Genomic DNA, 24,671 nt, shown 5'->3' on the forward strand with positions numbered 1-24,671 from the left:
TCAGATAAATGCAGTAAACGATCATAATATAAGCTTAAATTGTAGTCACAGCCAATTTTCTATACCTACCGCCAAGGTAGTATAGTTCAAGCCAGTGGACACTATTGGTAATTGTCAAAGACCAGTCTTCTTACTCTGTATCTCAACATATGCATAAAATAACAAACCTGTGAAAATTTGAGCTCGATTGGTCGTCGAAGTTGCGAGATAACTATGAAAGAAAAAATCACCCTTGTCACACGAAGTTGTGTGCTTTCAGATGCATTTCGAGACCTCAAATTCTAAACTAATTGAGGTCTCGAAATCAAATTCGTTGAAAATTACTTCTTTCTCGAAAACTACTCCACTTCAGAGGGAGCTGTTTCTCACAGTGTTTTGTACCACCAACCTCTCCCCATTACTTGTTACAAACTAAGGTTTTATGCTAACAATTATTTTGAGTAATTACTAATAGTGTCCACTGCCTTTAAAGCAAGACAATTCTTTTCAGATCTGAGAAGTCTCCCGAACAATCCGATAAATCTACTCCGCGGTAGTAGAATGGCAAGACAGTTCTCTTCAGAACAAACTCTGCTTGGCAAGTAGATACACACGTGGTGTTATCGCAAACCAAATATGTAATTATTAAAAACTCATCATAATATACAGCTTTGTTTACGCATTTTGAATGTTTTTGTCACCACAAAGAGTAACTCAATCTTACTGTAGTTTGGAGGGATTATAGATGATGTTTGAAAGGGTAGACAAGTATAATAAGCAAGAATGAAATATTAAGACATCGGCATTTGAATTCTTTTGATAGGCAGCCTAGCGATGTAAAGCATATCTGTCTTTCTCAATAATGATTATCTTTGCGTCTTGAAGTTGAAACAACTTTCACAGAGTGACAGTTGATTATATCAAAAGCCATCACTTGAGATTACACGTGTTATTTTAAAGGCTCGTGTCCCAATCTCGACAAGGGGGGCAACGTTGATGAGTTGGGGATGGTGCGGGTTTAAGGTAGCACAGTTAAAAGCATCGGCCATGAGAGTGCCTTTATCCCATCTTTTCATGATCACCAACATGTTGTTTTTCTCGATTTCCCAAGTTCAACCGGTTTCGCAAACAAGAAAACATTCTCCAACCGTGGCATAAATCGAATGAAGTTAAGGCTTGATTTGATGCGATGAAGCAAGGCGGGCACAAATGACAGTGGGAATTCAGAAAGGCCATGGTCAAACGAGAAAAACAAGGATTCTTCGTTTGAGCACAGTAACCACAGCAATTACCAATCGGCCCACGTGTTTTGAGGTGTATTGTACTACTAGATAAATAGTCGTAAACATATTGACTAAACAGTGTGTTTGTCATAGACCAGTTGTCGTTCTTGTTCTTGTTTTTCTGTGGCTGGTTTTGTGGTTGTTGTCAGCGTTTGAGTTGATAAATTAAGACTAAAACATTTCTCTTAAAAAAAAAAGAGAATATATACATTACTGCTAACGTTTTCGTACTCATATTTTGGCCAGTACTTAGCAGATCATATTTATGAGTGTCGTGTTTATCGTAGCTTATCCAACGAGAGGGCTGGTAATACTTGGTTTTAAACCAAACGCAGTATGTGCGATAATTACTAATACATTGGGATTGATTTGTTTTGTTGCAGTGAACTTTCCCGCAGCGGTCTGCGTAACATATCCGAAGATGCCTTCCATGAAATTTCAAACCTTGCCAACATGTAAGTTTTCTTATAATAGCAAAACCATTGTTTTAAATGATAATGGAACTGTACCACCTCTTGGTGGCGCTCTATATTGTGACTTGCTCAGTGGGGTCGCGTCTGTGTTGTTCTGTTCCAAACGGTAGTCCAGCTCAAAAACTTACGCTAAAATTGCAAGTTAGAGAATAATGAAAGAAAAAACACACACCTTGTTGCTCAACTGTGTGTGCTTCCCGATTTATAATAAAAGGCTTTAGGCCAAATGTGTTTTATTGTTTGAGTGAGAAATTACCTCTTTCACAAAGTTATACTATCAACAGCTCTCCATTGCTTCCTTACAAACAAGTAAGCATGGTAAGTTGTTGTACCAACAATTCTTTTGAGAAATTACAAATAATGTATAGTGCTTTTTAAACTGTCATAGCACGGCATCTAGCGACTCAAGAATCAGTAATGGTCCAAAACAACCAAGACGAGAATCAATAAAGGTGGCCCGAAGCATTCTTCAAGTAACTATTCGCTTGTTGAACGGATCCGCCCAGTGTGTGTAGTTATTAGAGCCTCGAGTTGTTTATTGGCTTGATGTACATGCATCTGTTTGGATGAAAGTGTCATTATATTATCGTGACAATACTAGTCCGCTGGCCCCAATTCGAATCTATATACGCCAATTGATGGCCGTGCCAGGGGCAAATTCCCAGCTTTACAGTCGACACTTGAACTTTGGAAATACGGTGAAAATAGCATACATTATATACCTCATGTATAGAATCCTCTAATCTGATTGGTTAAAAATGGAGTAATGGAAATAGCTATGCCTCTTTTTCTATCAAGATGACGTCATGGTGACTTTGCCCGCCCTGAAAATAACGCAACTATGATATGTACAATGTACGACTAGTGTTCCTTGTCATGGCGCGACCTTTCTTCACAGACGGCCTTTCACCGTAGTCAGTGTTGTTTATTAGAAGAATCTTTATTCGGTATATAATAGAAATTAATAATCGGGGCACAGTTAAAATTTTAGGTAATGTCAAAACCATGGCTATGCCCTCAGCTCCGCTTCGGGCATAGTCATGGTTTTGACATCACCTTGGGCCTATAATTTCAACTATGCCCCTCATAGCAGTCAATATTTCCATATTATTTGATAAAACTATGTTTTACCTCACAGAGACTTAAGTAACAACAAGCTACAGATTTTGTCCTGGAGACCTTTTGCGAGTATCAACAGATCATCTATAAGAGAGTTGTAAGTATGATGCGGAGATCATTGAGCTCTCTGTCTATCGAGGTCTGCCACTCTGAATAGAATTTGCCTTTGAAGTCACAGCAGAGCCGTTTATTGGGAGAGTTACGACAACTTGCGATGGAAGCCAATTTCCCCCGAGAAACGCATGGGCGAACAAGGGTTGCTAGACTAGTCTGCCTATTGGGTTGTGCTGGGTGCGTTCGTTTAGCTTCCCTGGGTCGACCCCGTCGTGTGGTGTTATGTCTTTCCAGGATGAACCTGTGCAGATAATTACCCTACGTTCGTCTTGGAAAAAAAACCGCTACACACCGGGGTAGACCCAGGCCAGCTAAACGAACGCACCCACTGTATTTGGAGATACCATGGCGTTCAGCAACCACGTGACCAAAGAGAACTTGTCCCTCCATGTCGCAACTCTCTCATCAATTCACAGCTCTGAGTCACACTATCAAACAGCCCCCTCACTCAGATGCAAGAAAGAGGAGGGACGCCACTGGGCAAAAAACAAAACAAAAGCAAAAGCACGTGCGCATTACCTCAGCGTACCAGGGCCCAGTTTCATAATGCTGCGATTGTGTGCTTACTGCAACCTGGGCATCAAACTTTGCTGAGCAATTTAAGACCGATACATGTCTTAAGATCAATCTTAGGTTCTTTGTGAAATCGATCCCAGGATTAATCTTGGTTTTACATTACAGTCAGTTCGCAGCATTCTTGTTATTATTTCTTGCAGTTGCCTTATAAACCTTCCGTACATCCGGTTTTCTGAGAGAGAAAACGCCCTTTCAAATGAAATGGTTTGATGGCGATGGTTGTTTGTACAACCTTACATCCACATCGCTTCCTCAATACCGTTTTTGTAATTTCGCTTGTGACCTTCAATCGAAGCACCACTGAAATCCCACAGTTGCAACCGTCTGATGGGTTCCTTGAAAGGGACTGTTTTTGAAAGCAAACCGCGCCGTCACAAAAGCTGTCTCCAGTGGGTGTTTTTATATCCTTTGAGTGTGGTCTGGCCCATCTATTGAGGCATTATATAACACTACATTCCCAGACAGTCTTTATGGGCAATATTGCCAACAGAGCAAAACGTTTATGGTAGTCTTTAGTGAGTAGAATAAGAGAATAATACGATGATGGCCCATCTAGTTAGGTTTGGATTGCCTATGAAAATGATCGTGTTACATAATTATTACCCAGCAGCAATTTTTTGGTTACCGTTTCAGACATATAACGGAAATTTTATGACAATGAATAGGTTGGGTTTTGTTGTTGTTTTTAGGTGGTAATATAACATCAATTGTCCGTAAAACTGAACATCTTCCCCTCATATTTATGAAAATTTTGCCATCGATCTGCTGTTGATTTTGTTGGTTGAATTCATTTACCATTCTTTACTTTACCCAAGGCCTTTTTAAGGGGGGGGGGGGGGGGTGGAATGAACCCAATGAAACAATACCTTATTGGTGACACTATACTCACTGACGCTCGCAAGCCTGAGGAAACCTGTAAACAAGGGTTCTGTTCCATGATAAGTGTGCTGGGTTATTTTAAGTGCACTACCAAATCCTAATTGGTAACAGCTTAATGTCCACACCGAATGACAAAGCAGAAAATGGCAAACTGGCGTGACCGGGACTCGAACCCACACTCTTCAAATCAGAACAACCAAAGTTTGAGTCCGGTGTTCTTAACCACACGCAACACGAAACGTTAAGTCAATTAGTTTCAGATCAAAACAATCTTGAAATAATCGCTATCAACCAAACCTACAATTTGTTCTCAATTAACGCAACTTTCTCCCATGTCTTTGATCAACAGAGATGTAACCAACAACCCACTGCTCTGTGTGTGCTCTAACACGTGGATGATTCCAATCATAAAGCGAGGAGATCCAATCTTGTCTGGAAACCCGATGTGTTACGATGAAACTATTGGTGCCGAGATACCGCTGCTCAGCATGGTCACACGAAACGACTCTTGCAGTAAGTAGTGGTTTTATAATGCAAAAACTCTCTATTATACGATAAGAGATATACATTAAAGGCAGTGGACACTATTGGTAATTATTAACAATACTTATTAGCATAAAACCTTTTTTGGTAAGGAGTAATGGGAAGGGGTTGATAGTATAAAACATTAGTATAAAACGGTTCCCTCTGAAGTGACGTAGTTTTCGAGAAAGAAGTAAATTTCCACGAACTTGATATCGAGACCTCAGAATTAGATGTTGAGGTTTCGAAACCAAGCATCTGAAAGCTCTCAACTTCGTGTGACAAGGGTGTTTTTTATTTTCATTATATCTCGCAACTTCGATGATCAATTGAGCTCGAATGTTCACAGGTTTGTTATTGTATGCATGTGTTGAGATACATCAAGAGAGAAAACTTGTCTTTGACAAATACCAATAGTGTCCAGTGTCTTTAATCCACGTTAACTAGAACATGAACAGACGAGACAAGTGCACAATTTGGTATCACTGTTCAGCTGCGGGAATAAGTAAGTGCAATAAATAAGGACCAACTCCCTCGCTACTGCCACCGAGTACAGACTGAAGAACTGAATTTTGAGTGCGTAGCTCACATGTATTCAATGCTGTCACTTTACGTTTATGGTACACGTACATCAAATACCATGGCATACGAGAAACAAAATAGAACGTGTAGAGAGATTTGATGGTAATGCAGTTATGGTCAGATCGATGGGAAGCATTTAGGTTGGTTGTAGCTTGATGACCTTTGAATCTTTGAACCCATTTACTGACAGGAAAGAGACAGGAGGACTTTACTGATATTGAAGGCACTGGACACCTTTGGTACCGTATTTTCCTGCGGACAAGACGCGTCTTATCTGATTTTGTAGATCCCCAAAAACGCGTCTTATCTTTCGGCGCGCCTTGTCTGCTGACGATTGATTTTTTTTTTATGATCACTGCGTGAAATAAAAAATACCTTTTTTCCAGTTCAAATCAACGGTCTTTGTGTGAAGAATCAGTATTCTCACATGGTGAAAATAACAAATCAATGTTAATTTGGACTCAATTGGTTATCGAAGTTTTAAGAGAATAATGAGATAAAAAACAACCTTCCGCAGTAGTAGAATTAAGCAAGACAGTTCTCTAAGAACAAACTCTACCTGGCAAGTTATAGACACACACATGTTGTTACCGCAAACCAAACATATATTAAAAACAACCTTGTTGTAGAAACATGTGTGCTTTGGCTGCCTAAAGGCTTCAGGCCAGAAGTCTTCTCATATTTGAGTGAGAAATAATTATCTCTTTCTCAAAAACTACGTTACTGTAGAGGAAGCCGTTTCTCAAAATATTGTATACTATCAATTGCAGCTCTTCGTTGCTTTATACCAAGTAAGTTTTCATGCTGAAGATGATGTTGAGTAATAACTAATAGTGTCCGGTGCCTGTAAGTGGTTTGATAATCAAAGATTAATTATTATTATTATTATCTGATCCAACCACCAGACTTAGTCTTCATTGAGGTAATCCCTCTAAAGCTTGTATTCAACAACTCTGGTTCCTTCGAGGCAACGTGCCGGGCAGTGGGCAACCCCACGCCAAAGATCACATGGGATACCCGGCAATTGCAGCAGAATGGCAGGTCGTTTACGCTTCGAGACGACCCGGACGGCGGCACCATGATACATGTTGATAACGCAACGGGGCGGGACACGGGACAGCTGTACTGTCACGCGTCGAATGATGCCGATATCTTGTCAGCTAGTCTCGACCTCGTGGTGCAAGGTAAGAGAAGGGAGCACACTGTTAGTTTGTTTGAATGATCTTCCACAAAGGGATATAAACACCAAGCTAACAACAACAACAACCAATCTCTCTCATACAAACACGTCTAAGACGTCAATGATCACGATAAGAAATTGTTAATCAGTACGACAAAGTCATTGTGAAATCAGTGATTAGCTGGGGGATTCTAACCCACAACCTTGTGATTGCAATAGTCCTACAGTGTAGTCACGTGACAAGTGAGCTTCATTGAAGGATGACATAATGATTCTTCTGGTTTCTGGATCACTGATACTTCATTCATTCACCATGAATTGTCGCCATTTTACATCGTCCCAGCATGCAATGCGTGAGACGACTATGGCGTCAACAAACTGATGTAACATACCAACACAAACTATACCATTTACACAATGTCCATCCAATGCCGTAGGGGGGGGGGGGGGTGCACCTCTTTAAATAAACTCCCATAGCATACAGTACAAAGTGCTAATATTCAAGATACACCAAAAATACTTAGTCTCACAACTTTTTACAGTTAATAAAAAAACACTATTTATTGACTCTTTGAACTAAAATCCTGTTGAGTCCCAGCACCCGTCAAGTTATTTACCCTCCAAATAAAAATACATCTAAACCATAGTGTAATTTTCCAAACGTCCGAGCATCATTATTGAAAAATGTATCTACACCTCCCGCCAAATAGGACCATTTATTTCAGGACCTATATCCTCCAAAATACCTCAAGTTGGATGTCAACAACACCTAGGTTACAAAAATTGGGCAACATTTGTACACTCTGGCCCTTTTCGAATCCACGGCGTAGGCTTTGGATTCGGCCACAGGCTTCGTTCTCTCGTCTGAATCCCTGAGCACGTATACGCAAATAAAAGCAATCGCATCATTGTCAGAACAACCGCGGAGCCAAGCTAGCCTGAGCCGAATCTGGAGCCGAAGCCCTTGTTTCGAAAAGGCACACTGTATCCATTTCTCTGGGGTCTCAAATCTGTCTAGAATAAAATGTTTTGAGGGCCTACAACAAACCAATGAGGCCAACGCTCTGGTCACTCCCTATAGTGGGGTGCATTCTTAAGCATCGACACCGAAGCTCAGACAAATATAGGTACAACTTAATTTAATCAAGCATATCGTTCCAAGTAAACTCTTAAAGTACCAATGTTGCCAGCTGTCTGCTATGCATTCCTAGAAGTCTTTTGCATGTTTGAATGAGAGAAAAACAACATTCATGTTTAGATAAGACACTGAGACTGGACCCCACTCCAGGAGGCCAGACTTTCAAAGTGTCTCAAGCGAAAGCAGCAGCAGTAGGACATCTTTGGAATACTGGTTGTAGAAAATTGTCATCACTTAAAATAAATGGGAGATTCCACACGCCCTGCTAGGAAAATGGAGCAAAGTACATAGCGTTGCCCTGATGCCCTTAATACCTTTTGCAGTATACTATACTGTAGATAATGAGCTCATTATGGCCTGACTTCCCTTTGCCTCGTAATACCCCGGGGAAAAATGAAGATTCACCGCGACTTACCGATTGTTTAATTTTGAATTCGCCCCTTATACATACCAAGAAAGAATATACTAAAAAAAAACAGCCGTGTTAGTCAGATAGATAAAATAAGAAAGGTATGGGCATGGTAGCAGTGAAAGACCTGCATTACATACGAAAAAGCACAACAAAATTATGTTGACAAGAGTAATAATTATAACCAGCCACATTACAATGCTACATATACAATTTGTCACTGGTATCCTACTTTTTTCGCTTAGCCGAAATTCTTAAGCAGTAATTTCTGCTTAAGCAGCTCTATGAAACTAAAAGCCCTAACGAAGTACCGTAGTTGTTGCTACGAAAGCTTTTGCAGTTTTTCATGTCATTGGTTTGTCTTTAATTAAGTGCTATACCACAACCTTTCAAGAAACCTATAGGCAAACTAACACACATTTATATTCAAAAGCAACGCCTGAAGTTTTGTTTTCCACTCATGTATTGATGTATTGTTTTGCGAATTCAAATGAACCAATACATGGTAATGAAATTCAATTCTGTCTTTATTTTCAGTGAAACCACGCATCATTTCTCTGGAGAAAAAGAAACTTTTCCACTGGTGTCTGTCCTTTGAATTGATGGCGGTTCCCAAACCAAAGCTGACCTTCCTTAAAGATGGCAAGTTCTTCCTCTCGGATGATGAGCCTCAGGGTTCCAGAGACTTCTTTCAGATAGCTGCTTACACACCGGCGGGGGCGCCCAGTCATCACTTAGAGGGTTGTTTGTACTTCACGACAGTCTCCCATCTCGACAATGCCAACTACACAATGGTGGCCACTAACTTACTAGGAACCGATGAAAAGACGGCAGAACTGGAATTTATTGTTCACCCCGGTATGTAAAACACTCTCGTAAAAAAGGATAATGAGCACTTTTGTGTGGATTAGCTGGATTTGAACTTGCAGTTAGTAGACTATTTAAAATAATCCATTGACCATTATCATACATCCAATTTTGGGGTAGACCTTTGAAGGAAGGGTTATAGATTGAATAAAAAAAAAAAAAATAAAAAAAAAAAAATACAATTAATAACCCCTAAATGTATCATACTTTGTGAAAAGCACTGCAGCTGTAAACTTATATCAGAAAGGTATCTTGTTGGGTACTTGAGGGCTATCGGCAGAGGTATCAAGATGGGTGGCAATTGGTGCTGTACTGGGGTTACAATTATGACATGTAGTTCAATGATATGTTTTAGCATGGTAACTTTTCACAACATAGCATTTGAAACTTTGCATTGTGGAAGTATACCTAAGAGAGGTTTGCGGTAACACTATGTGAATTTCTCTTTTTGAGTATAGTGTAGTTTCTGTCACAGGTTAGGGGGTATTTCATGATTGGTGTGGTTGGTTCGTGGTTTATGTGCTGGGTAGAATGTTATCAGAGGATGAAGTCAAACTGTAAATACTGGCGTGTTCAAATTGACACCATGAGACATGTCATTACGTAATACCCAAGAGACAACCAAAATTAACATTATATAAACAAATATGATGTTGAAGTAAAACCGACGCAATTTTGTTGGCGGAAATAAGGTGTTCTTTCAACAATCTATGGTGTAAATGTTGATTCTTTTTGGTATCTATTTTTTATTATGCCTAAACGTGACATTACTCGTTGGGTCAATTTCAACGCGCCAGTTGTTTAAGTAAAGGCAATGGTGTGTGGAATGTGTACATTGAGTCGTGAAGTGTTGTATGAGGGCGACATTTACCATGATTGCGACATTACCATGACTGTGTGACTCAGAGCTGTGTATAGACCTTTCTTTTGCAACGTCACAGCCCGAGTTTTTGCCAACCCAGATTGGAAAACTATGGAAAGCCGTAAGTGCAAATTAAGAAAAGATCGCTATTTTTTGTAACAATGTAACCAAATTTGTTGATTTTGTTAAAAACAAAACAAATAATTATGAGAGGTATTTTATTTAATTGAAAGTTTGCAGAAAATGCTGAAATTGGTTAAAACATCTGTTTTTAAGATTTAGTGTTTTACTAACATTCGGCCGACCATGCCAACCAAGGCGGTTTGTTTATCAACAAAAGAAAGGTCTATCGCGAGAGTTGCGACATATAGGGACCAATTTCCTTTAGTCACGTGGTTGCTGAACGCCATGCTATCTCCAAATGCTGCACAACCCAACAGGCAAACTAGTCTGGCACCCGTGTTCGCCCATGCTTCTAACAGCAGTTTATCGCAACTCTCCCAATACACGGTTCTGGATTGTGGGTGAATGTGTTTGGTGAAGGGTTCTATTCCATACGCGGTGGTTGGGAATTTAGATTTTGTTTTACTCTCTTGATAGAACTGGTGTGCTTTGGTATGGCTGTTAGAACTATATTATGCTATAATGTTAACAAAACTCATTCGAAATAACAGTTTTGACATGATCGCCAATTTGTATAATCAGTGCACCTTACTTTAATGGTATCACTTTGCCTGAAATGGTGACTGTATGGACTGCACCCTCCATTGTTAATACTATCGGTTAATCAGTATACTGAAAGTCAACAATGGGTCAAAAGATACTGTTTACAAAAATATATACAGAGTGTAGTCCACAACAGTAGACTGTGGTGCCAGTCAATCGCATAATATTGGAACATTTTGTTGGAGTTCCTATATTAGTTGAATGTGTGGTGTGAGGGAAACAAACTCACGGACTGGGCCCTCAACGTCGAGTCTTGAACAGTCACTGATATGCAAATTGGCGATACTGGTTTTTTTCTTTTCTTCTTCTTCTACTCATATAGTTTAACAGCTTTGTTTTATTGCATGCAATGAACATCAATAATTTATAGAATACTTGGAGCCATTTTAATTATTAAAATTTACATTAAAAAATCACTTTTCATTGTTAATATTATTTGATGTTTAACAAAAATACTGTTTATTTATTTATTTATTTTATTAAAAAAAGTTCTGTTTATATATATATATTTTTTTTGGGGGGTAAAAAATATTGTTGTCGCTCTCCCTATTTTCTCACCACCTTTGTTCGGGGTTTATTTAAAAACAATTCACGAAAAACTGCTAAACGATGAAGAAATGACGATGATTAAAGTGGCTCCATGTATTATAATAACTAACATAAATATCTAACTTAAATACTATTATTAACATTTTGTTTTAATTAAACTGTTTTGTTCTTGGACAGTTTGGCTAGCTGAAAAACCAAGTAAGACTCTATATGAGTTGGTAAACGACTATGCATGTATGTGATCTGGAAAGATATTTTCATCTTAGATCTGTCATCATTTTTGTATGAACCCTAGAAATGTTGGGCTAAAAAAAAAATATTTTCTTTACGTTTTGAAAGCATTTTCTTCTTTACAGTGTGTGGCAAGTTTTCCATGTGTTTTCGAAACCGATAAAAGAATAAGGGTTCATTTTTGTGACCCTTTGCTTTCACAGAGAAAGAGGAACGGTACATTAATTGACATTCTATCATTTTCATATATGCTCATCTTTCGCATCTTTGCGTACGTGCTTCCACTAAATTTGCATGTCATAGGTCAGTTTCATGCATCGTCGTTCACTAGGTTGCTTCCGAATTAGCGGCTACGGCTTGGATTGGCTCACCGTGTTTAACACGTGTTGAAGCCCAAGCTGCACTTAACAACAGCCTTAGTTACAGCCATAGCCGTTATTATTCGGACACGACCTTTACTACTCCAGGTTGATTTTCCTACTGCTTTAAAAGGCTAATTAACATTAATAGCTTAACTCTTTTCTTTTAATTAATGTAATACTTTTTCTCTTTGGATGGGTTATACACTCTTTATTTTCTATTCAGTTAAGTTGAGAGTTTAGTCCTCTTTTTCAGCTTGAAATGTGGCATTATTTTTAAGGCTGTATTCAAATTGCAAACGGCAGCCCGCATTAGCTTGAAAGGCAGGGTATACTTTTTTTAAATGTCAAAGGTCAGCACTAAGTGTATCCGACCATAATGCATACAAATACCAAACCTGTGAGAATGTTGGCTAAAAAAAGTCTTCGTAGTTGTAAGAGACCAATGAAAGAACAAAAACACCCTTGCATAACATTGTGCACAATCAGGTGTATGGGAACGGCTTCACGCCTCAAAACTTTCCAATATTAAAATGGGTGAACATGGTTGGGGTGAACATTACTTCTTTCTATAAAGCTATTATTACCTCAAAGTTTTTTTTAGTTTTTTTTTAACATTGTTGTGAAATATCAACAGCTCTCCATCAGTACTCTTTATGAAGTAAAACACATTTGGAGTAATTACTAAAGGTGTATACCCTGCCTAAAAATAATTTGCATTTGGTGTATTCAAACGTCACTTATTGGAATCTTTTCATTTGAAAAACGGGTGTGCGACACCTCAATGTAGCCAGAGCCCTAAATGTAGTCTGATCTAAATGTAGCCCCAAACCTGTACCTAAATGTCGCTCGGACCTAAATGTAGCCCCAACTGGGCGACATTGAGGTACAGGTTTGGGGATACATTTAAGTCAGGCTACATTTAGGGCTCGGGCTACATTTAGGTGCGGCACAAACGGTGATTGCTTTTTGGGGCTACAATTTCAAAGGAGGACCGAATTCACAAATTTTTGAATTGTTTTAAAACTTAGTTAGCGCTCTCTGTGCTGTCCTATATCCTCTTCTGTCTCTTATTCTTCATGCTGCTTACATCGGGTGTAGGGGATATTTTACCCAAGCCTCCAACCAAACCGAAAACTAGCGGCGTTCCAACAGATGAGGGCGTAGATATTAAAACATTCGCACCACTCCAGATTGAGAAAAATGCCGCCATGCAAGTAAGTATGATTGGTCATGTCACGAAAGAAGCCATAACTACTTTACGCCAATCAGAACGGCGTTCTGCTTTTCGTAATTTGCATATTCAAACGAGACTGACAGCACAGGGAGAGTGGTGTGTTTTATTTACATACTTATTCTTTCGTGACGTGTACTAACTTAATCGGAATAACTCTTTCTGAGTTTTCTAACATTGTATGCATGTTGTCACTAAGAAGAACTTGTGTGTATGCATGATTTGTTGCATAACTGTGGAATGTATGTTGCATGAATGTACGAGTTAAGCCGCACTAACCATATTGAGCATGTATGTCTATAGTGTTGTAGTGAGCAATCCCATCCGCATTCCTTAGGTAGACACTGTTATGACTCTATCACATCAAATCAAACATTCACAACACTCATTGTGGGTATGCCAGTGATTTTTGTTTTTGTTTTATCCAGTTTACGTTGCCATGGTTTTTTTCCATTCTTGTTTTGTCCCTAAAGCGGACCCGTTTGAGCCAAATCCGGATAATCCCAATGATAACACCCCAATCAGCAACCAACCACCCCTTTCAGAAGACAACTCCATTATCACAGTAAGTATGCTGACGTCTCAACAACAAGAGAAGCACAAAAGTAATACTTGTATTTCACAATGATTAACCAAGGTTAACGAATAACAAATTCACTTATTGGGTTCATACATATTTGAATAGCAAATACCAAATTGAGTTCATGTTCGAAAAGCGATTCCCTATTGAGTTCACTTTTGAATAGTGAATTCCCTATTGAGTCCATGTTTGAATAGTGAATTCCACATACTGGGTCCATGTTTGAATAGCGAATTCCCTATTGAGTCCATGTTTGAAAAAAGAATTCCATATTGAGTCCATGTTTGAATAACGAGTCCCCTATTGAGTCCATGTTTGAATGAGGAATTCCCTATTGAGTCCATGTTTGAATAGCGAATTCCCTATTGAGTTCATGTTTGAAAAACGAATTCCCTATTCAGTCCATGTTTGAATAGCGAATTCCCTATTGAGTCCATTTTTGAATAACGAATTCCTTATTGAGTCCATGTTTAAATAATGAATTCCCTATTGTCTCCATGTTTGAATAATGAATTCCATATTGAGTCCATGTTTGAATAGCGAATTCCCTATTGAGTCCATGCTTGAATAGAGAATTCCTTTTTTAGTACAGTTCGTACGTGTCTGAATTGCCCAGACCCAAACACCAGTAGTTATCTGAAGAAAAAAAAGAATAATGCACTCTATTTAAAATTCAAAATAATTATAATAAATTCCGCATGAAAAAACAAACAAACAAAAACGGATTAAATAATTAAATACATTTATTTGATGCAACGCTTGTGTTTTCGATGTATATTTACTGGTAAGTTATACCGGGTACAGTCGCACTTTTTATTTCGTTCAAACCTTCAGATTTGTTCATTGACCCTTCGCATGTTCGTCACACATCACCCCCCGACCACAACAACCTGACAGAATGTGCCCTCTCTCCCGAAAAATATGGATTGCACATGACGTCATCGACCGCCATCTTTGATGAAGAATGTGCACGCGTGCAACGCTTGATTAGGCGTGAACGTGAACGTCAACAAGTTGTGTTGTTTGGGCTTATTTCATGCTGTCGACGTATGACGTCAGCCCGTACGCACCTGACGTGAAAACACAATTTTATGACGTTCACGTTCACGTCTTTGCCCACGTAACGTGTAGCTAAACACGCTCACTTTTTCAATGTGTAACATCAAATATTGCGGTTGATGACGCTGTGTGTGAAGTCCAGCTATTTGTGACTCAACATGGCGCAGAGTTTGGTGTGACGTCACGTGCAAGGGGTCAACTTTGATGTTTGTAAAATGCGTGATAATTTTACACGTTGCTCAAGATGACGTGACGTCGTCGGGTGACTACATACTTGATTGTGTTTTATGTTTGATTTTGTGTAGTTTGCACATCTGGACTGATCATCTTGTTTTTTGAGCATTCCACTCTGAAACTTAGAATTCTTTTTTACAATTCAAATTACTCACGGAGCAAAGCTGTACCGCTTTTCTTTTTGAATGCGTGCTTGTGTGTTTTCCTCTCGTACATTGCGTTGCAATTCTTGTTCCATTATTGCGCTTAATAGCAAACTTTAATTTCGTTTGGGTAAAACAAATGTAAGGTCGTAGTCCGGTAGTACAACTCCCCTGTGTATTTGAAAGAAACCACGCAAATACAGTCAGTAGTCCAGTGGAAGGACTATAAGGCCGCGTGACTATCAACTAGTCAATTTATGCAGCAATGTAGACCTAGAGTTTGTCCCCTTTTCTTTGCGACCATAGTCCCACCAAAACAATGCACGATCCGTAAGGCAGTGCACACCAATTTTGAAGGGGTAGCAGGTTCACTCACAGCTGTGCACTCCAAGAAGAGGGTTGGCTCAGCCTCTGTTTTTTGTTTGCTTCAATGTTTTGAGTTCCGCCCCCCCCCCCCCTATCACAAGCAAGGCCAGCAAAGGTTGGTGTGCCCTCATCACACCTGCTTTTCCCCCATCTTTTAAGATTTTACCCGGGGCCAAGGGGGCCTGATCATTTCCGAGAAGCCTGACACGGAAAGTGGTTCACAAAAATTAATGGGCTTTTATAAACTCGGATTCTGCGTAAATTTGACAAATTTTTTGGACACTGATTCCAGGTCGTACTAACTCCGAAACTGGTCAGGCTTCATTAGACCCTAACCCTTTTCTGACCTGGAATTGTTAAGTGAGTTTTTTTTTTTTTTTTTTGGGGGGGGGGGGGGGGGGTTGTGGATCTGTTGGTAAGTATCATCCACATGTATCGAGGTTTTACTGACCGATACTTTATACTGAATTTTGTCTGTTTTTTTTAACTATTCAGAAAGTGACCATTGTGCTTGTAGTCATAATAGTCATGATTTTGCTGGCCGGTGGTGTCGGGTACAAGTTCCGGAAGAGTCGGCATTTATACCGGGGTATCAACCAAGACGGCACGGCGGCTCCGTTCAGTGTGATGAGCTTCATGGAGAACGGACGGGGAGATAAGAAGGAGATGGTTAGCATGATACAGAACCCTAACTACCTCCCAAGGAATGGTACAGGTAAGTCTCTCTTAATAGGGAGGGTGGACACCCACCGTTCTCTCGGTTTCTAATCGGGGGTTGTTGGTGTGTGAGAAAACTAAGGTCCTACAGCTCTGGCTGCCAGCAAGACCACTGGAAATCTGCCAGTGTTGACCGAAATATAAGGCTCATTAATCGCTTTTTTCAACCTGTTTGTTTGTTACCTCTTGTGTTTTTTATCAAATGTTGGCCCATTTTCTTTTAACGCAATGGACCCATTTTGATTTAATGCGACTCTAGCCCAATTGTGACCAAAATGTGACTTGATAATATTTTGATCATTTTGGACGAGAGAGCAAGGCTTTTGAGTTAAACACTTTTCAGTTCACTTTTGCAAAAAGTGTGCAAGAAGAATGCTTACCCCCTTGTGATTATTTTGTCATTTCCGCCCATAATTATTTGACAAAAATGTCTGGCTTACCCCTTCTTAACTTTTTAAATGTTAGCCCTCGATCGCCCTTTATTCAAGTAACACTTTTATGAACTCTTTGAATGTCAAACAAGCCTGCCTATTTGTTTGATATTTTTTTTTCGCTTAGCGATTCATCACATAAGCCGCGACCAGATGCGATTTGTTGGAGAGCTTGGTGAAGGAGCGTTTGGTGTTGTATGCTTGGGAATATGCGAGAACCTGACTGGAGAGGGCGACACTACAATGGTGGCGGTTAAGGTAATTATTGTACCTGGCAACTTGGCTTTAATTCTCTCACTTGAAGGTAGAGTCAGGTTTGTGATACTAATATAGATTACGCGCTATTACTCGTAGCTATGAGTTGCGTTCCGCGTGATAATCTTGCGCGCCTGACACGCGGAAGCCAGCCGGTTATAAACACTGGTCTTTATCAACCGTTTAAACACCCCCACATGACGCGCTCTCCACCAATATGAGTAGAGAAACTGTCTGGGGTGTTTATGAATGCTTATTAAAAGGCAAATAAAAACGCCACAACACAATCTGATTACAGAGTCCATTTGCAATGAAAATTTCACAATGATTGTCACAATATTCTCACAAGAACATTGATTCTATCCATGTTCAGCGAGGTGACGGCGGGTACCCGCGTGTCTGGTTGGACGCAGCCTTTGCGAACAAACAACACCAACCCTTTGGAATCTGAAAATGGTTCACGCTTGAATCGTTCAGAGATTTTAAATGTCTTAGGGGGAATATTATCGGAACCATAGGCATAATAACTTGAAAGGGAAGCTTGGAACTTTCAACAGCTGCAACATTTTGTTTATTGAAATTAAAGAATAAATAGATTCAATATTATATTAAATTGCATGGAAGAAGACCTACGAGAAAGGATCGGCACCCAAGTGCACTCTGAACCCTATACTTGGTTCAAATCTATGCCATTCATTTTACCTTTTCTTCCTTCGTCGGGGGGTTGGAAGTGGATTCGAATCATTATTTGTTTTGTGTCAATAAAATTGTTTCCCCCATTACAACTTCTCCTTTACAGACCCTGAAGGACGCCTCCATCGGCGACGCCCGGAAAGACTTCGAGAGAGAAGCAGAACTCCTGTCCAATTTGCAGCATTCGAACATCGTGACATTCTACGGTGTGTGTATGGAGAAGGAGCCATTCCTGATGGTGTTTGAGTACATGGAGAATGGCGACTTGAATAACTTTCTACGGTAGGTTGTTGATCACTGACGACATGAGTTATGGGGTTACTTTAGCTGTCAGGTTTTGCTAGCTTAAAGGCAGTGGACACTATTGGTAATTACTCAAAGTAACTATTAGCATAAAACCTTTCTTTGTTAGTATAGAACATTTTGAGAAACGGCTTCCTCTGAAGTATTGTAGTTTTCGAGAAAGAAGTAATGTTCCAGGAATTTGATTTCAAGACCTCAGATTAAGAATTCGAGGTCTCGAAATCAAGCATCTGAAAGCACACAATTTCGTGTGACAAGGGTGTTTTTCTTTCATTATTATCTCACATCCATCTTCGACGACCGATTGAGCTCACATTTTTACAGGTTTATTATTTTATGCATATGTTGAGATACACCAACTGGGAAGGCTAGTCTTTGACAATTACCAATAGCGTCCAGTGTCTTTAGCCACTGGGGTCGATTTCACAAAGATATCCATATTAAGCCTAAGACTAGTCATAGGATGTTTAAAACTCGTGAGGCATAGTCCATAATTTAGGATGAGTAAGTCGTCCTAACTCTAGAAAAAGACTAGTCTAAACTCTTTGTTAAATTCACTACTGGACACCTTTGGTAAATATGTCAAAGACCAGTATTCTCACTTGGTGCATCTGAACATAGTGCATAGAATAACAAATCTGTGAAAATTTTGAGTGAAAATTTTGAGTTAAACAGTTGCAAGAGAATAATGACAGAAAAGACGATTATTTGAAACCTTCTATACTTCAGAGGGATTCGTGTCTCACAATGTTTATTAACATCAATATAGCTCTGCATTGCTCGTAGAAGTTTGTATGCTTAAAATGATTGAGTATTCGTGTCCTTTGCCATTAAAGGTTTTCGGTACATGAAAATGTGTTTCCATTTACTCCAACATTTTAAGTATATTGCCTATTATTTTCTGTCTACATTATTTTGAATCCCAGTCTGACATAATGTAAGAGAAGTGCGACCAACGTTTTTCTGGGCTGATCGATGTCATATCAGCAAAGTATTTTGTTATAATTTATTGCCACTCCTGGGAGAATAAACAAAGCCCACACTGTTCAAAATAGCGAATCGTGTTACAAATCTAGCTTCCATAGTTCTAGCTTCGAATCAACCATTTTTTGATGAATGAGTAAACGAAAAGGCGCCACAGGATGCAGGGTTTCTGGTGTTCAGTTTCATATCAATTAATGAGTTGACAAGTGGTGAGCATTCGAGCAGTCAAGCACGGGGTATTCAGAAAGTTTGTTCCCTGCTGGAAAGCAATTAATTATTTATTAGTTGTTTTTACTTTGAAGTTGTGCATATCGTAAGAAAAATAACCCTGGGGTGATTTTGTTCGAGAGAAAAACACAAAAACAAAAACTGTTACATGTGACGACTACTGTAGGCCAGTGACCTTTCTGAAACTGACCAGTAGCATAGGCTTTCCCGGCCAATGTCATCAAATATTCATTTAATTTAGCACCCGACTGATTTGCTTTCGTTTTTTAAAATGCCCTGTCCCATCGCTATTCATTGTTCGAAATCAGTTTCAATAGTTTTATACTCATATGGTTAAAGGCACTGGACACTATTGGTAATAAGTTCAAATACCTGTAAGCATATCAACTTACTTGGTAACGAGCAGTGGATGGCTGTTGATAGTCTAACAATTTGTGAGAAACGGCTCCATCTGGAGTAACGTATTTCTGAGAAAGAGGTAATTTCTTGCTCAAATATTAAAAGACTTAAAAGGCAGCAAGGCTTCTAATAGGCAACTGAAAGCACACAAATTTGTGCAATTTTTTTAATTTTTTTTTATATCGTTCTCTTGCAACTCTGGTGACCAATATTGAGTCCAAATTTTCACTAATTTGTTTTTGTATGCATATACTGGGATACATTAAGTGAGAATACTGGTCAAATACCAAAGGTGGCCAGTGACTTTAACTTCCAACTGATTAACTTTCGTTTACAAATTTGTGCCCTGTCGCATCGGTATTCTTCAGTCAAAGGAGGACATTAATTTCAATGGTTAAGCATTCACTGGTCAAATAAGATCATTCAAATTCATTAGGTCGCAAAGATTTGCTGAATTTTGCACAGGGCAGAAGCAAAAGGCCGGTCAACTAGTCGATTTCATCAAGGTGTTGGAAATTTAAGTGAAGAACGGTGAAAATGAAGTTTTGATATCTACAAATAAAACTTAATGGCAATGGACACTATTGGTAATTACTCAAAATAATTATCAGCACAAAACCTCACTTGGTGATGAGTAATGGGGAGAGGTTGATGGTATAAAACATTGTGAGAAACGGCACCCTCTGAAGTGCCATAGTTTTCGAGAAAGAAGTAATTTTCCACGAATTTGATTTCGAGACCTCATATTTAGAACTTGAGGTCTCGAAATCAACCATCTAAACGCACACAACTTCGTGTGACAAGGGTGTTTTTTTCTTCCATTATTGTCTCGCAAGTTCGATGACCGATTGAGCTCAAATTTTCACAGGTTTGTTATTTTATGCATATGTTGAGATACACCAACTGTGACAATTACCAATAGTGTCCACTGCCTTTAATGACTGAAGTGAACCTAATTTGATTTCATGTTTTTCATGGATGCTTTTCACCACAATCATTCTTTGTCTGTCCAGGTGCCGAGGGCCAGATGCTGAGTGTCTGGGCCTGAGCAAGAACCCCCCATTACTTCCACTGACGGTGAACGAGCTCTTGTACGTCTCTAAGCAGATAGCATCCGGTATGATGTACATGGCATCGCAACACTTCGTCCACCGTGACATGGCCACGAGGAATTGCCTGGTTGGTGATAAGCTGGTCGTAAAGATCGCAGACTTCGGTATGTCTAGAGATGTGTACAGCACTGACTACTACAGGGTAAGTACACGAAAACACGCTTGGGTTTACTTAATGCTTCTTGTTACAAGACAAGTTTTGCAGTTAGATGCAACACAAATCGATACCCATCCTCTTGTATCCCACATGTTGTTTTCTACTTGCCATTCACTGAGCGCTTTGCAACCTTAGAATAAGAGGCGGTACGAATGGTGCTATTATTATTATTATTATTATTATTAATAACACATCACAATTACTCTTTCAAATGTTAATAACAAGGAAACACCTCAAAGTTCAACTCAGAAATTACATTGAAACTATGTTGTCCCCAAAGTAAATCAATAATGCATTAAAGTTTGTCACTACTTGTCATTAAAAGGTTGGGAGCCACACAATGCTGCCAGTACGTTGGATGCCGCCAGAAAGCATCATCTACCGAACATACTCAATAGAAAGCGATGTATGGAGTTATGGAGTGGTGCTGTGGGAGATCTTCGAGTATGGAAAACAGCCCTGGTATGGACTGTCAAATCATGAGGTAGGAATTCAAAGAACTATTGTTTGAGTTTCAACATGAGATTTAACTTATATTACTTTACAAACACCATGTTAGACTTTGAAATCTTTGAAATCACGTTTTACCAGTTAGTCGCATTTTCCATTTTGTGACGTATTCAAAGATTTTTATTGCGAAATTTTAACATGAAGTTTAACGTCAGTACAGTGTCTGTATATATCCCTTTACAACCACTATAGCCCTGGACTGTCAAATCATGACGTAGGAATTCACGTATAGTGGTTGTGTTTACCAATTGTGAACATTTGTGTCTGTGACGTTTTCAAAGATTGTATTTATGTATCCTGACGTAAATTGTGACGTCAGTGTCTATAGTATTTTGCTTGTACGCAAAATACAACATGGTGGGCGCTTGTTTAGGTTTGTTTGAGTTGTTTACGCTAAGGTATCGTTTGACATTTTTCATCGTTCTTTTTAAACAGACTGCGTTATGGCAACTACGTCACAATGGGATTTATACGACTTATTGGTCTGGTATCCTTTTTTCTTTCAGGTAATTGAATACATCCACAATGGTATCTTGCTCGACTGTCCCAAAGCGTGTCCGAAAGAGGTCTATAAGGTGATGTTAGGATGTTGGCAGAGGCAGCCCCAACAACGTCTTGCGATTAAAGAAGCGCACGAAGGCATGTCCAGACTCTCGGACGAAAACCCGCCGTTTCTGGACATGACCGGCAAGAATACGTTCGTGTAGAAATGTTGTCTGCACATGAAGGAGACATGATGTGACCGCCAGCTATAGGAAAGGACGAAAATTGTGAAATTATTCCAGGTGTCAGATTGGACCAGATACAGCCGGTCTAAACCGGTTTAGACCAGTCCATCATAGTGACTGAGACCGCATGGCCAGATGACACACAGAGTGAATGCATCTGACAAGTCAATGCCGATGAACCATGCATGTCCCTATAGCCGGCGATATATAAACTTTTATGAAATAAGCCCGACATAACAGTTCGTTCCTTATTTCCTACACTACAATTATTACTGTGTATATTTCTCATAAAACATGTAAGTAAATGTATATAATAATTATGTAACCAGGTGCTGAACACAATTCACAAATTCCTGAACCTGATTGGTCTATTTTAACAGTAAGGCATTGATGATCTTAACTAATACACAGAGATGAAAACTTCTATGAAAATGTTATTGAGCTGACGTCTTCATCACAATGATTCGGGTTGCGCCATTTTGGAAGTCAATGGGAGTCAATGTCCCTCTGTGTGTTAGACTACTGTGTAGTGTGAATGTCATCCAGCACGGTATTGACAAATTTACATATAATGACTCTCCAAAATGGTTAGCATGGCACAAAGTCTGGCGTGTTTATGGGGCAACAACTGCACGCTACAAAGTCCCACAAAACCATGAAGCCACCGGTAGTTCACAACACGAAGTTTTATAAAAAGCTCAAGACTGGAGGAAATAAACTGTTGACATCCCCAAAATTGTGAGCTCGAAACATTTGCTACGAGTGACGTCATCAGACGTGCTTGTGGGTCAGCTACTGTACGCTACAAAGTCCCACAAAACCACGAAGCCGCCAGTAGTTCAGATTGGAGTAAATAGCCCATGTTGGTTTGAAAACGGTCTCCCAGACTTCCCAAAATGGTGAGTTTGACACCGTCGCTACGAATGACGTCAGGCGGGCTGGGGGTCAACTGCACGCTACAAAGTCCCACAAAACCATGTTGCCGCCAGTAGTTCATAAAAAATGGAGTAAACAGCCCCTGTTGGTTGTAAACATTATTACACATGAGAGTGGCTAGTGGGCATAACAATAATTGAGTAAAGTAACATTCCATTCTACTGGCCTATTATAACATAATACTTATATAATGTCGTTATGTGTGAATCTGGTGAGGTGTCGCGAACACTGTGAGTTGCGCCGACATATTTTTCATGAAACTGAAAGGTTGAAGCGAATTGTAAATACTGTGAACAGAAAAAAAAGCGTTTCTTTGAGACCGTCCCGTATATTATGTGTTTTGTTTATGACACAGATGTGATAAAATAACTGTCTTTCCTATTTGTACAAAAATCAAAAACAAAAGCACACAAATACCAGATTACCTTAGATTGTTGTGACGTTTGGAAAGCATGCATGCACACAATATTGTGTAAAGTTGTTTGCCATTGCGTCGGATTGGGGGGGGGCATAATTTGTCAACTTAGATGTACACTTGTAGCTGTATACATAGGGCGTCCACGTTAACCTGTTGATAATAAACAATTACTATTTCCTCAGTATTTACACCTGTAGTAATTTCTTCATAGTCATCAACGCTTGCTCCATTTTGTCTGTGAATGCTATACAACCACAGCTGTTAAGGCGGTACATTGTACCTAAATTCTTTAACTCAAAAACTTCCATAAAATGTATTCTTTGCAATGATGCAAAGGCCTCGCTCGCGATGTCGAGACCTTGAAATTGTATAAAGCGTGTGTATATATTGTTGTAAACAGAAACTAAGGTATATTATTTTGTATACAATTTTTATGTTTTGTTCTTTGCTGGGACCAAGGCTATTTGTTTCTCTTAATTTGGCGTATTATGCGTATATGCTGGTTGTACCTAGCTGGTCCGGTACAGAGACCGTGTATGTCTAGGAACTTCCTTGCTGTTCATAGTAGATGAAACAACACGTGTATTCGTAGCCTGAAAAGTTAGGATCAAAATTTGGTTTGTCTCCAAGACCAGTTTTATGAACTCTCTTACTAAGAACATGTGGCGTTGATTTTATGACAACTTCCGGATCATGTTTGACCCGGATTCCGGATCCCTTTGGGCCTGACCCTTTTCGGAGTCATCATGACCCGAAATCAGTCAACATGACGTAGACATGAGTCAAACTGACTCTAAAATGAGTCAAACTGACACAGACACTCTGAAGCGGGAGTTTTTTTAGTGTAACAATGTGTTACTGCTGTTCGGGCAAACTTTTACAGTGAACCAGTCGTAAAGAAGATGTCCATATCTCACCATGATAAGTGATAACCGGTAACCTCATTCGCCACTCACCTGTTTCACCGAATTACAAACAATTAAACCTGCTACCTCTTTGTTCAAAATCAGAATTGCATTTAAGTGTCGTAAAAAAAAAGAAATTCTAGAACTACGTGCAAGATTTACGCCAATGACAAAATGTTTAAAAAACAAATTAATGTGTAACTTAAAATGTGTGATGATGTTTTGGAGAACGTTCATTATAGCTACGCATCATTGCCACATAAAGCAGCCATATAACCAATACGTGTTGATAGGAAATGAGTGACATTACTTTAAGGTAAACAAACAAATACATACCCACACAACAAATATATTTTGCACCAAAATGGCTTGTACTTACTAAGGTTTGCACTCTGCATACATGTATTTATCTTGTTCATATACTATTCAAA

General features: G+C 39.3%; 1 protein-coding gene across 1 annotated transcript in view; it reads left to right on the top strand.

Annotated features, from left to right (window-relative positions):
• Positions 1-24,373, top strand: part of LOC117295662 (NT-3 growth factor receptor-like) — an 88,123-nt gene extending 63,750 nt beyond the window's left edge. Inside the window, exons 3-14 of the mRNA XM_033778373.1 lie at positions 1,646-1,717; positions 2,874-2,951; positions 4,773-4,936; positions 6,433-6,711; positions 8,792-9,112; positions 12,950-13,065; positions 15,960-16,179; positions 16,740-16,870; positions 17,667-17,842; positions 20,488-20,728; positions 21,069-21,227; positions 21,760-24,373. Of these exons, the coding sequence (XP_033634264.1) occupies positions 1,646-1,717; positions 2,874-2,951; positions 4,773-4,936; positions 6,433-6,711; positions 8,792-9,112; positions 12,950-13,065; positions 15,960-16,179; positions 16,740-16,870; positions 17,667-17,842; positions 20,488-20,728; positions 21,069-21,227; positions 21,760-21,960 (2,158 nt within the window). The 3' untranslated portion in view covers positions 21,961-24,373. The remainder of the gene's footprint in view (positions 1-1,645; positions 1,718-2,873; positions 2,952-4,772; positions 4,937-6,432; positions 6,712-8,791; positions 9,113-12,949; positions 13,066-15,959; positions 16,180-16,739; positions 16,871-17,666; positions 17,843-20,487; positions 20,729-21,068; positions 21,228-21,759) is intronic.
• The last annotated feature ends 298 nt before the right edge of the window (positions 24,374-24,671 follow it).

Source organism: Asterias rubens, chromosome 10, assembly GCF_902459465.1.
Source record: "Asterias rubens chromosome 10, eAstRub1.3, whole genome shotgun sequence".
Lineage (NCBI taxonomy): Eukaryota > Metazoa > Echinodermata > Asteroidea > Forcipulatida > Asteriidae > Asterias > Asterias rubens.